The sequence below is a fragment of the Cydia strobilella genome, chromosome Z (assembly GCF_947568885.1).
Source record: "Cydia strobilella chromosome Z, ilCydStro3.1, whole genome shotgun sequence".
NCBI classification, from domain to species: Eukaryota; Metazoa; Arthropoda; class Insecta; order Lepidoptera; family Tortricidae; genus Cydia; species Cydia strobilella.
In genome coordinates this window covers 29,655,220-29,667,247 of record NC_086068.1, presented here as the reverse complement: position 1 = coordinate 29,667,247, position 12,028 = coordinate 29,655,220, and the positions used below count along the sequence as shown (strand labels likewise).

Here is a 12,028-nt window from a genome sequence, read left to right as displayed (position 1 = left end):
AACTTTTGTTTTATTACCAAAATGTTCGGGGATTGCGATCCAAGACTGGCATGTTTATTCAAAATGTTACCATCAGTAAGTTTGACATCATTGGCCTTACTGAAACCTTCCTGACAAGCTCCGTGCGCGACGGTGAGCTCTTCCCCAGTGGGTGGCGCGTGGCGCGCCGAGACCGCGCGGGCGACGCCGGCTGGAGCGGGGTGCTGCTGGCCGCACGCGAGCGCTACTCAATGCGTGTCCTTGATGACATCGATGGGCTTACCGTAGATATGGAGTTGTTATTTGTAATAATTACTTATAAGGATTTGAAATTTTTGTGTTGTGTCGTATACCTACCTCCAAGCTATAATACTGAGCAGTATACGAATGTCTTGACATGTATTGAGAATGCTTTATGTGCTTATCCTGACTTATGTTTCATCTTGTTTGGCGATTTTAATCTCAATTCATGTTCATCTTAAGGGGCCCACTGACTATCAGTCCGCCGGACGATATCGGCCTGTCGGTTAGAACAAAAATTTGACAGTTCCGAACAACTGACAGGCCGATATCGTCCGGCGGACTGATAGTCTGTGGGCCCCTTAATGTAAAAAGTGACTTTGATATTTTTTGTGACTTTTGTAAATTGACTCAGTATAATAATGTTTTTAACGACCACGGGGGCATGTTAGATCTTGTGCTGAGTGATTTAGATGGAAAACGGCTGTCAGTATATACTTGTTCTGATGAAATGCTAGTACCGATGGACGCGTACCACCCGCCCCTTGCGATTTTGGTGACATTTCCATGCGGTCTGCCTCCGCCGTCCGTGCCGCCGCGCCCGCGCGCCGCTTCCTGCCCGGACTGGAACTGGCGAAAGGCCGATTACGAAATGCTTTATTCGGCCCTGGCTGCTATTGAGTGGACCGATCTCCTAGCAGCTACTGATGTCGATTGTGCTACTGAAATCCTGTATGCCAAACTATACTCGTGCATTAATCAATTTGTTCCTTTAAAAAACCGCTCTCATAACCAATCTAAATACGTATACCTAAAATGGTTCACAGGGGAGATTATACGTAATATTAAAATTAAATACTTTCACTTTAAACGCTTCAGGCAGGAGGGCAAAGACTTTAACAGACATATGTTCAAATATTATAGATCGCAAGTGAAATATTTAATTGACGACGCATATAAACTTTACATTCAAAATCTGCAATGTAGTATTGTTAATTGTCCGGAAAAGTTCTGGTATTATGTTAAAGACAAAAAAAGGGAACGACAGCACAGTGATCAGTCGTTCTATATCGATGGAAATGTAGTAAGTGGTCAGGGCGCTGCAGATGCCTTCGCTAATTATTTCAGCAGGATAGGCCGAGCCTGGACGCGGCGGCCGCGGCGCGAGAGGCATACATTTCTGGCGACTCAAGGTCAGTTTCCATTCCCTTTGTCTCTGAGTCTGATTTTAGAGCGGCTATTCGCAAACTAAAACCTCGCTCATCTGGTGGGCCGGATGGCATCCCAGTGTTCCTGGCCAAAGATTGTGCTGATACCTTGATTGCTCCTCTGTTGCACATATATAACCTCTCACTCAAATACTCCGCCTATCCAAATCGCTGGAAAACTTCTAGGGTGACACCGGTTCCTAAGGAAGGTAACAATACAGATATTACCTCCTTTAGGCCTATAGCTGTTCTTCCTGTGTTTCGGAAAGTATTTGAAATCATACTTAACCGCCATCTAAGTCTGCAGGTGGCTGATCGCTTGCAACCCAGTCAGCACGGCTTCCGTAAGTCGCGATCTACAGTCACGAATCTCGTTGCCCTCGCTATGTCTGCAAAGAGATGGATGAGGGGTAGGGGTAGGTCGATGCTGCGTATTTCGACTTCAAAAAGGCATTCGACCTGGTCGACAACGACATATTGCTGAGGAAGCTAGCGCTAGCGGGCTTCACACCAAAGCTATTAGATTTCTTTGCTAGTTACATGTGTGGCAGGCAGCAGTACGTCAGGGTGGGCGGCTTCGAGTCTAGTGACTACTGTACGCTGTCTGGTGTGAGTCAGGGCAGTACCTTGGGGCCCACTCTTTTTCTCCTCATGATAAACGACTTGCCCGACACAATCAGTGCTGCTAAGTGTCTTCTTTTCGCCGATGACCTGAAGCTGTTCCTAGGTATTCGTAGTATTAGCGACAGTGCAGCGATGCAAGCTGATATTGATGCTGCTGCCAGGTGGAGTGAGAGAAATCGACTTTCCTTTAACGTGAAAAAGTGTAAGGCGATAACTTTCTCGCGTAAGCGTTCTGATCTCCAAACTGGGTACAGCTTGGCGGGTTCCTCGTTGGAGAAAGTTAGTGAAATCCGAGACCTAGGTTTAATATTGGACAAAAAATTCGACTTCCATTCGCATATCACTCGTATTAGCAAGCAGGCCAGTAAAACCTTAGGATTTGTTGAAGTTGCTAGTCTGGTTTCTGTTCGTCTTGTCATTTGAAGTATTCCTCTTGCTCCAACATGCCTCAGTAGTGTAACCTTTCTTTTTACAGCTCTTGCAGTACGGTTTCGAGTTATTTTTCTTGAAATGGTACGCTTCGGAGCTCTCTGGTTGTTCACTACCACTCCTGGCCTGATATTCTTCAAGAATCTTTACCTTCAGGTCGTCAGGATCGGGCAGGGCGTCTCTTGATTCAATCGCGATGCGAAAGGTTTCATATGTTATTGGCAGACTGTAGAGCAACATTATGCTTAGCAATTCCGACGGTATTTTTATGTCCATGTCGGCTAGCTTGTCCTTGATGTTCATGAAATTATTTAAGTGATCACGGATATCTTCTTCTGTGTTCATCCGTTTTAGAAACAATTTTTTTAGCAAGGTTGCTTTCCTCGCGGGGCCCCGGCTTTGATAAATTTGTTGTATGTAAGTTTTTTTAATTTGTCCCATACAGCTTTTGATGACGTGCAGGTCTTCACTTGTTTTAGTTCGGAAGGTGACAGCAAAAGAAAAATTTCAGCCCTTGCTTTCAAATCTTCCTTGGTGAAAATTGACTTCGTCGTCTCATCCGCTTCTGGTAGCAATATTTTCTCGCCACTGACGATATCCCAATAATCGTTTTTTATCAGGACGGCTTGCGCTTGTAAGCACCACGTGTCATAATTTGACTTGTTCAACGTTTCAATATTTCTATAACTCGTCGATGCCATCTCGATTATTTCCAGGCGCGGAGTTTCAGGAACCACGCTCTGCTACCATTTGTGAGGAAATAAAACCACGGAGCACAGGCACAATGTTTACGAAATCTTTTTAGTTAAGAATGACAACAAACGTCAAAATCTATTTCAAGTTACATGTCAAGTCATCCGAGGATCCAAAGAATCGATCAGCGGCGAGAGTCCCGTGGCCAGTACTCACAGGCAGAACCACAGGGGACTCAAACTGTCGCCCAGAGAGATTCCTCACTCAATCCTTATAAAATTCTGCGGGCCAGGGCGGTCATCGTTCATTTATTTATTGATAAGTAAAACGAATGTAAAACGTTGTCTATCTTCTTTTTAATATTATACTAGCTGCGCGGTATAAGAAGTAGCCTATGTGTTAATTCAGGGTGTCAGCTACCTCCATACCAAATTTTATCAAAATTGGTCCAGCCACTTGAGCGTGAAGAAGTAACAAACACACATACTCACAAATTTTCGCCTTTATAATATTAGTGTGCTTATAAATCATCTTCATTTATAAATAAATGTGTAACATTGTTAAAAATAATGACATATAATAATAGAAGATAAGATTTATTGTATAACTGTGTAAAAAAAATTACATAACTCAGTACATTTGAGCTGACGTTTGAAACAATTGCACCGTGAACTGCAAGATTTCTAGAGCCATATGACTTTGGGTGGTACACAGTGGCACGGAGGCACCCAAGTATCTTTGACGCCCGCGCGCCGCCCGGAAAAATCAAGTCGGTACGTAACGTGCAATAATTATTTTATTTTGCATTGAAAAAAGTTAAATGTACATTTAATGTTAATATTTTTATAATGTTGAAAATAAATAATACAATTAAGAACCAACAGTTTATCCATCACGGACGTACAATATACGTTTGTGAATTAATTTTATATACAACCACCTCCACAATTACTGGCACCCAAAAGAAAGGAAAGGGAGAGAGGGAAAGTTCTTATTTACTGACAGTTTGGTTTGATCAACTATACCTTTGCACGTGTTACCGTAAAACGTATAACTATGTATAACGCTAATATAACTTAGTTTACAGTGGTGAAGGGTAGAATAAGTTTTCTGCCAACAAACTGCTACGCAGTTTGGCAGATAAGTAGCAGCAGTTAGTGTACTTCTCTTTTGAATAATAAATAAATTAAAATTTTTTTACATAACTCAGTACATTTGAGCAGACGTTTGAAACAATTGCACCGTGAACTGCAAGATTTCTAGAGCCATATGACTTTGGGTGGTCCACAGTGGCACGGAGGCACCCAAGTATCTTTGACGCCCGCGCGCCGCCCGGAAAAATGAAGTCGGTACGTGCAATAATTATTTTATTTTGCATTGAAAAAAGTTAAATGTACATTTAATGTTAATATTTTTATAATCTGCATTAAATAGGCTTTCGGACAGTATTTTTTTTAACCAAGTTTAATACAAAAATATAAAACTAACCGGGTTTTTAGGGTTCCGTAGCCAAATGGCAAAAAACGGAACCCTTATAGATTCGTCATGTCTGTCTGTCTGTCTGTCCGTCCGTATGTCACAGCCACTTTATTCCGAAACTATAAGAACTACACTGTTGAAACATGGTAAGAAAAAAAAAGAATAAATTTAGGGGGCTCCCCATACTTAGAACTAAGTCTAAAATTTTTTTTTCATCAAACCCATACGTGTGGGGTATTTATGGATAGGTCTTCAAAAATGATATTAAGGTTTCTAATATCATTTTTTTCTAAACTGAACTTCCAGTGGTAAAATGTGTGTCCCCCCTCCCACCTGTAACTTCTAAAATAAGAGAATGATAAAACTAAAAAAAAAAATATGATGTACATTACCATGCCAACTTCCACCGAAAATTGGTTTGAACAAGTAGTTTTTTTAATACGTCATAAATCTTGTGTCACTACTAAAAGTTCATTAGTTTAAGGATTGCGTCATATTTTGCTACGGATCCCTAAAAAACTGGTATGGGGAGTGAATTAGGCACCATCTAGTTACCTGATAACGACACCAAACTTGACCCAAAGGTCCAAAAACTAATCTGCCAGAATTTATTTTTCTAAGCGCCGGGAGCTCTGTACTTTGACCCCCCCCCCCCTCACCCCCCACCTGACGCGGAGTTCAATCTGGCTACCGGGCGTTTTGACACAGAATAACTAATTGGTTTTGAGCTCAGGTGAACGTGTCTTATACCCCAAACCAAATGGCATTGCTGTAACCAAAAATGTATACCTCTCCATACAAGCATGCCCAATAGAAAACGGACTTAAGAATATAGCCAAAACATGACCATTGCCCCCGCCCCTTTATCTCCGAAACTACAGGGTCTAAAATTTTGAAAAAATATAGGTACTCAAAATAGTTCGTTACCTATTAGAAATGTGCAGTCAAGCGTGAGTCGGACTTAAATACTTAGTTTTTGATCCGACCCCTACGGGTCTTTTGAAGACATTTCACTCACGTTTCACATAAAAAAAATGTTGTAAAAAATTGTGTAATTGTGTTGTTGGAACGCGAGTCCGACTCGCACTTGGCCGGTTTTTAGGTTTCCGTGCCCAAAGGGTAAAAACGGGACCCTATTACTAAGACTCCGCTGTCTGTCTGTCTGTCCGTCTGTCACCAGGCTGTATCTCATCGATCGTGATAGCTAGACAGTTGAAATTTTCACAGATGATGTATTTCTGTTGCCGCTATAGCAACAATATACTAAAAACAGAATAAAATACATATTTAAGTAATTTTTGCCTTTGCGTAATGGTACGGAACCCTTCGTGCGCGAGTCCGACTCGCACTTTGCCGGTTTTTAGGGTTCCGTACCCAAAGGGTAAAAACGAGACCCTATTACTAAGACTCCGCTGTCCGTCTGTCTGTCACCAGGCTGTATCTCATGAACCGTGATAGCTAGACAGTTGAAATTTTCACAGATGATGTATTTCTGTTGCCGCTATAACAACAAATAGTAAAAAGTACGGAACCCTTGGTGCGCGAGTTTTCTATGGAAATAGGTTAGTTTTGACTTCTTAAGCCAATTTTATTTTTTGAGCCCTTGTAAAGTAAAGTTTATTATAGAATGACCCCTGTGCAACCTTAATAATTTAGTAGGAGATCTATCTCCTAGGCTCTAGCTCTAGCCTGTAACCTTAAGGAGTTCTTACTAAAAACTAGCTGTGGTTAATTTATGTTTTTTGAAGGCTGCTTCTTTTTTTTAAGGTTTTTAAAGAATATATTTTTATACTAATATGGTCATGGGTGCAAAGTTGTTTTGTAGATATATGAGATATGTCATAGATCTTTTATGACCATTATCTGATTCTATGGATAACTGAATAAAATATCTAATTGAAATTATAGTTGATATAAAATTATTGTTTTGTTTAATTACCTCTACAGCATCGTCAGGGAGGAGTGCAGTATAATGGTCATGAGTAAACTTTGGATTCTGATCATCTGCATCAAGCACCTCTACATAGAGAGTAGTGTCATTGTGCAAGGGTGGCCGGCCCTGATCCTGGGCCCTCAGGGTCACTGTGAAGTTGCTCAGGGTCTCGTAGTCTAATGCTTGCTTCACTATCAGTACACTGTCAAGTTCATTTGCAAACCCAAAATATTCCTGTAGAATAAAGTAAAAAAAAATTGTTATATATACTAGAATTACCACAAAAAAATCATTTCTTAATAATGAATAATATAAATGTGCATTGTGCATGTGCATAATGATCTTTTCATTCATTCTACTACATGATTTTCTATCAAGCCTGGTTACACTTCTGTCATACTATAAAATTGATTTATCCCAATTTACTATACAAAGTTCAAATTAAAAATAGGAGAAATTAGTATGGTGGGCCTTACAAGAATATTAGAATGATGAAGGTTCAATTCACCTCAAATTGCAACTGGGTAAATTGTGTGAGAATTACCTGACAGTTGAATTTTTTTTTTTTAAACTAGATATTATGTAAGTAATACCAAAGATAGATATAACTCCGTAATAGATGGATACAGTCTAAGGAAAAAACGTGCCTCGAAAATCACGAAAATTTAACTCTCGATCAGATGGCACAAGTACCTTTGGCCTACTCTCGTATAGAGGGCGTTGACGGTTTCGTTTGTTATTTAACAATTTTAACGCATATCAGTGAAAGAACATGGGTCAAAATCATAAAAATTAATGCAAATAAAAAAAAACATCCATATTTAAATACATTTTATAGTATTTTTATAAATCTTCATTTTTAGTTTTAAAGTGTGTCAATAGATGGCAGTGAATTTACTGTGGTTACAAAATTGACTATGACAGTACCGCTCTATAATATTATATCCTCTTTGGTAATACATAACATGCAAGGAAATGGTTTTGCTACAATGCACTTGAGTATATTTCTTACACGGCATGCTGGATGCAATAATTCATCTTATAAGCAAATGCTCAGTTCGCTTGCGCAAGTAAATTACATATACAGTGCTTATCAATATTTCATGCATAAAAACACATAAGAACAATAAACAATAAGGTACAAATACAACAGCAAACTCGCTTAGCATAGTAATAATGGCTAGCTTGGCTGTTAATTATCAAAAATAATACTTGATAGGTTACACTTGGATCATCATCATTCTAAGGCACAACTAACTGTATTGCAAGACAAGAACCTATGATTTGTTATGTCATAGAATATAATATACTTGGATAGCTTCATATATATCACACAAAATGATGAATAGAATTAATTATCACTTATTAAGATACAAACAAAGAACACAAACCGAATTAGGTCCTGGCATAACTGAATAATGAATTGTAGCATGGGGCCCAAGTTGGTCAGCATCAGTGGCTCGCAGTGCAGGCAGGACCCGCGACCCCACCGCTGTCAACTCCGACAACCTCACATGGTACGGAGATCCAACCCATACTGGAGCATTGTCATTCACATCCCACACCCTCACAGATACAGGGATTATAAAACTCTGAAATATTTGAAACCAAATCAGAACAATCTCAACAGTATTATTTATGAGCAGTAACAATTCAATTTAGTGAAATTGAAATAATATTAGTTACACCAACATAACTCTGTAGCAATTTTGATATTTCAGACAGTGTTATTTTAAATGTCATACTTGTATGAAATTATGATGTTTAAAATAACACTTGCACAGTCTGTGCATGGTATCAAAATCATTGCAGTTATCTGCTGTGTATCTCGGCTGTGTTAATTGTGTTATGTTCCTCTTTGAATTAAGTACTTAAGAATAATTGGTGTTTCAGGATAAACATTCATAGGTACAGAAAGTGATATCTTACAGGATCAGTGGTTCTTCGCCGATCACATCTCACATTAACATATATATTTGAAGGGCCTAGTCTCTCTTCCCTGTCAAGAGAGCGTAGTAGGGTCAAGTTTTTGGTCCCTGGAGCAATGCCCAATGCTGCATCTTTTTCTTGCAATTTGAGTGATATATTGCCATCATCTTCACTTGGATCGCCATTGACACTGAGAGTGCCTGAAAATGTATATACATAAAGTTAACAAAAATAATATTTATATTTTTGAAATAGGTTAAAACATAGATAGATACAAAACTGTGTTAAAACATAGATAGATACAAAATAGATTTCACAATGAGTAGATATCATAAAGTTTTAGTGACTAAAACTATGTTTTAATGTACTGAATGGCAAAAGAACCGTTAAATGTGATTTTAGATGTCTGATATCATTTTGTTATGGACGTTATGGTAAAGTCCTCATAAGTATCATGGCTAACCGACGGACGAGATATTATAGGTAGCTATAGAATGTTAAGGTGGAATAATACATTTTGGTGAATGGAACACATACCTATGACGCTTCCAACCGGGGTATTTTCGCTGATAAAAAAGCTTTCCACCGCGCCACCATTCATTAAGTAGCAACGGCTGTCTTGAATAGCTGCAAAAATAGTATTGAGATCTTAGGTCCACCAGCTTGCATTTTTGAGACAAAGCAAACCGTTTGGAACAGTTGTTTCTGGGGGTGATCTGAGCTGATTTAGCCCGGTTGCATTTAGCCCCCCCAGCAAGTGGGCAGGGGAGGGGGGGGGGAAAGTGCCTCCGGCGCGCCTCACTCTAAGCTTTATATCTGCATACATCTAGCAAATATATCAAGTTTGGTGTTTTTTTCGTATAATTCGAGGATGAGGAATTCATTTCTGTGACTAAATTTTCACTCACCTGTACAAAGGATACGAGAAATTCAAAATTCGAAAATTTTCTTTACACTTTTTTTTTCGAAAATCCTCTACAAAATTAAAACTATGGCGATTTGCTCTAGAAAAAAAAATACCTGTGAATAGCCCAGTTATACTTCTATATAAAATAGTAAACTTGTGAAACATTTTTCTTTTATAACTCTGTTAAAAAAAAAGGTTTTGTGTCGCGCGGCGTACCCGCGTTGTAAGAGCGGTATGCAGCTTTTAGGATTTTTAAGTATGTTTAGATGATTTCTGATGTTGTTATTCTTCTGTCCGTAGATTACATTAATAAATTACTTCTGGACGTGATATATAGTTGTGTCCTTCCCCGGGACTCAAACTATCTCTATATCAAATTTCAACTAAATCGGTCCAGCGGTTTAAGCCTGAAGAGGTAACAGACAGACAGACAGACACACTTTCGCATACATAATACTAGCCTTCGCCCGCGACTTTTATCCAATCTCCTTTTTATTGATTCCCCATATAAACTTCCACCCCCCTTTTCACCCCCTTAAGAGGTGAGTTCTGAGATAAAAACAAACCTTATTCCTTCCCCGAGACTCAAACTATCTCTATACTGAATTTCAAGTAAATCGGTTCAGCGGTTTAAGCGTGAAGAGGTAACAGACAGACAGAAAGACACACTTTCGCATTTAAAATATTAGTATGGATTAGTATGGATGTGATAAAATTAACATAGTTAGATGTTTGACAAAAAATGCGGGTTGAAATAAGATATATATTGTTCGCAATTGCCACTACTTGCACATATGTCAGTGCATTTTAGTTTTTTTTAACGCAGTTTCACCTCCCTGCGCATTTTGTTTTGCAGCGGCAACGAATAAGCTCTAAACAAGCAGCAGCCACCGTAGGTAGGCTTGTCCATATGGGCTTCCAATAACCTGTTGCTGAGCGGCTATAACATGTCCCCAAACATAGCCTCCTTGGTAAACTGCACGGAGAATAATGTTTTCCCCTCACTAGCTCGGAAAGCCGTCTTTTATCCTTTAAAACAAGCGGGGAAAAACGCATTTTATCCACTAGTGAGGAAAGTAATTTGACCTTGAATGGAGCGTGTTTAAGTAGCTTGACAGATAACAAAACGTAAAACGCTCATAAAAATGGTTCGTTCGATATTAATTATCATTAAATAAATGGTTTCAGAATCTAATAAAAAATACCAAATTTAGCTTTATTTAATAATTTTAAGTCATAAACCTTAAAATTCCATAAGAAACGTTAGATTTTTTATACCTATAATGATGTTAAATATAATTCTGAACGCACAAATTGAGTCGATGCAATTTCAAAACGCATCGTTGACATTTCATACGTCAGGTCAGAACAGAAATGTCAACATTGTCATTTGTCAACAAATTTTTTACTTAAAAACAATTCTCACCGACTCACGCAAAAATCAGAATTTCCAGTGTTTTCTGTTATAATATCGTACAAAATAAGTGATTCCAGTGATGAAGATGATCTAACGCCTGTGGATGTTGCACTTTCCTCGCTATAGTGAGAGGAAAAGTTTTGTGTTACACACGGGTGCAAATGTATTTTACTTCTCGTGTGTTGAAACACTTGCTACGCTCAGGATTCTATTTTAGAACCACTCGCTTCGCTCGTGGTTCAACTATAGAATCCTTTCGCGTGCTCGTGTTTCAATTCCACACTCGCGGGTAAAATACAACTTTGCACCCTTGTATAACAAATAACTATTACGTAGCGCATCTTCCGTTGGAGGCAGATTCTTTAACTGGAGATTTCTTCGGCACTCATTTACACTCTTACTTGTACCTGATCTGAAATCTGTTCAGACTTACTAATATTGTAAGATTTACTTGTCATACAAGACAATAACAATTTTTTCCAATATTGCCAACGCCTGCTGAATATTGCCTTGTTTGCCAAATTTAAATCCCTTCGTTACAGCAGGATATGCGCTCCAAGCTTGAAATACGCTTTTTGTCCTCTTTCCACACAAAAAAGAAACAGTGTCGCAACCTGAAAAGGCGTGGAAGAATGGCAAGACTTCTGTCCTTTCTGGTCCTGTAAAATAAATTATACATCTATGCGTTACAAATATAATCATATATTTAAAGGAAGTTTGCAGTACGTGACCAGTTGCCCTCGTACAGGAAGCAGACACGCGCATGATGGTCCATTATGTGGCTGATGCTGTAGCCCCAGGTCACACAAAAATTATGCTACGCACAGTGGATACTGATGTTGTTGTTCTCGCAGTTGCATGTATATCACGATTGCCGGAGCTCCAGGAGTTATGGGTACATATTGGCACAGGAAAGAATGACCAGTTCCTCTCGTGCCATACTATTGCATCTTCATTAGGTATCTTTTGTAGTTCCTCCATTAATTGTAAATAAAATAAATATGTCACCGCAGTACGAGACAGGTCATCTGGGCAATTGGCCACGTGCTGCAAACTTTCTTTAAATATATGATTTTATTTGTAACGCATAGATATATAATTTATTTCACAGGACCAGAAAGGACAGTAGTCTTGGCATTCTTCCACGCCTTTTCAGGTTGCGACACTGTTTCTTTTTTGTGTGGAAAGGT

The 12,028-nt window shown here is 39.0% G+C and overlaps 1 protein-coding gene across 1 annotated transcript in view; it reads right to left on the bottom strand.

Annotated features, from left to right (window-relative positions):
- Window positions 1-12,028, bottom strand: part of LOC134754223 (protocadherin-23) — a 95,650-nt gene that overhangs the window by 43,952 nt on the left and 39,670 nt on the right. The window contains exons 2-5 of the mRNA XM_063690394.1: window positions 9,052-9,141; window positions 8,515-8,714; window positions 7,977-8,177; window positions 6,592-6,819 (exon numbers count right to left, since the gene is read on the bottom strand). Of these exons, the coding sequence (XP_063546464.1) occupies window positions 6,592-6,819; window positions 7,977-8,177; window positions 8,515-8,714; window positions 9,052-9,141 (719 nt within the window). The remainder of the gene's footprint in view (window positions 1-6,591; window positions 6,820-7,976; window positions 8,178-8,514; window positions 8,715-9,051; window positions 9,142-12,028) is intronic.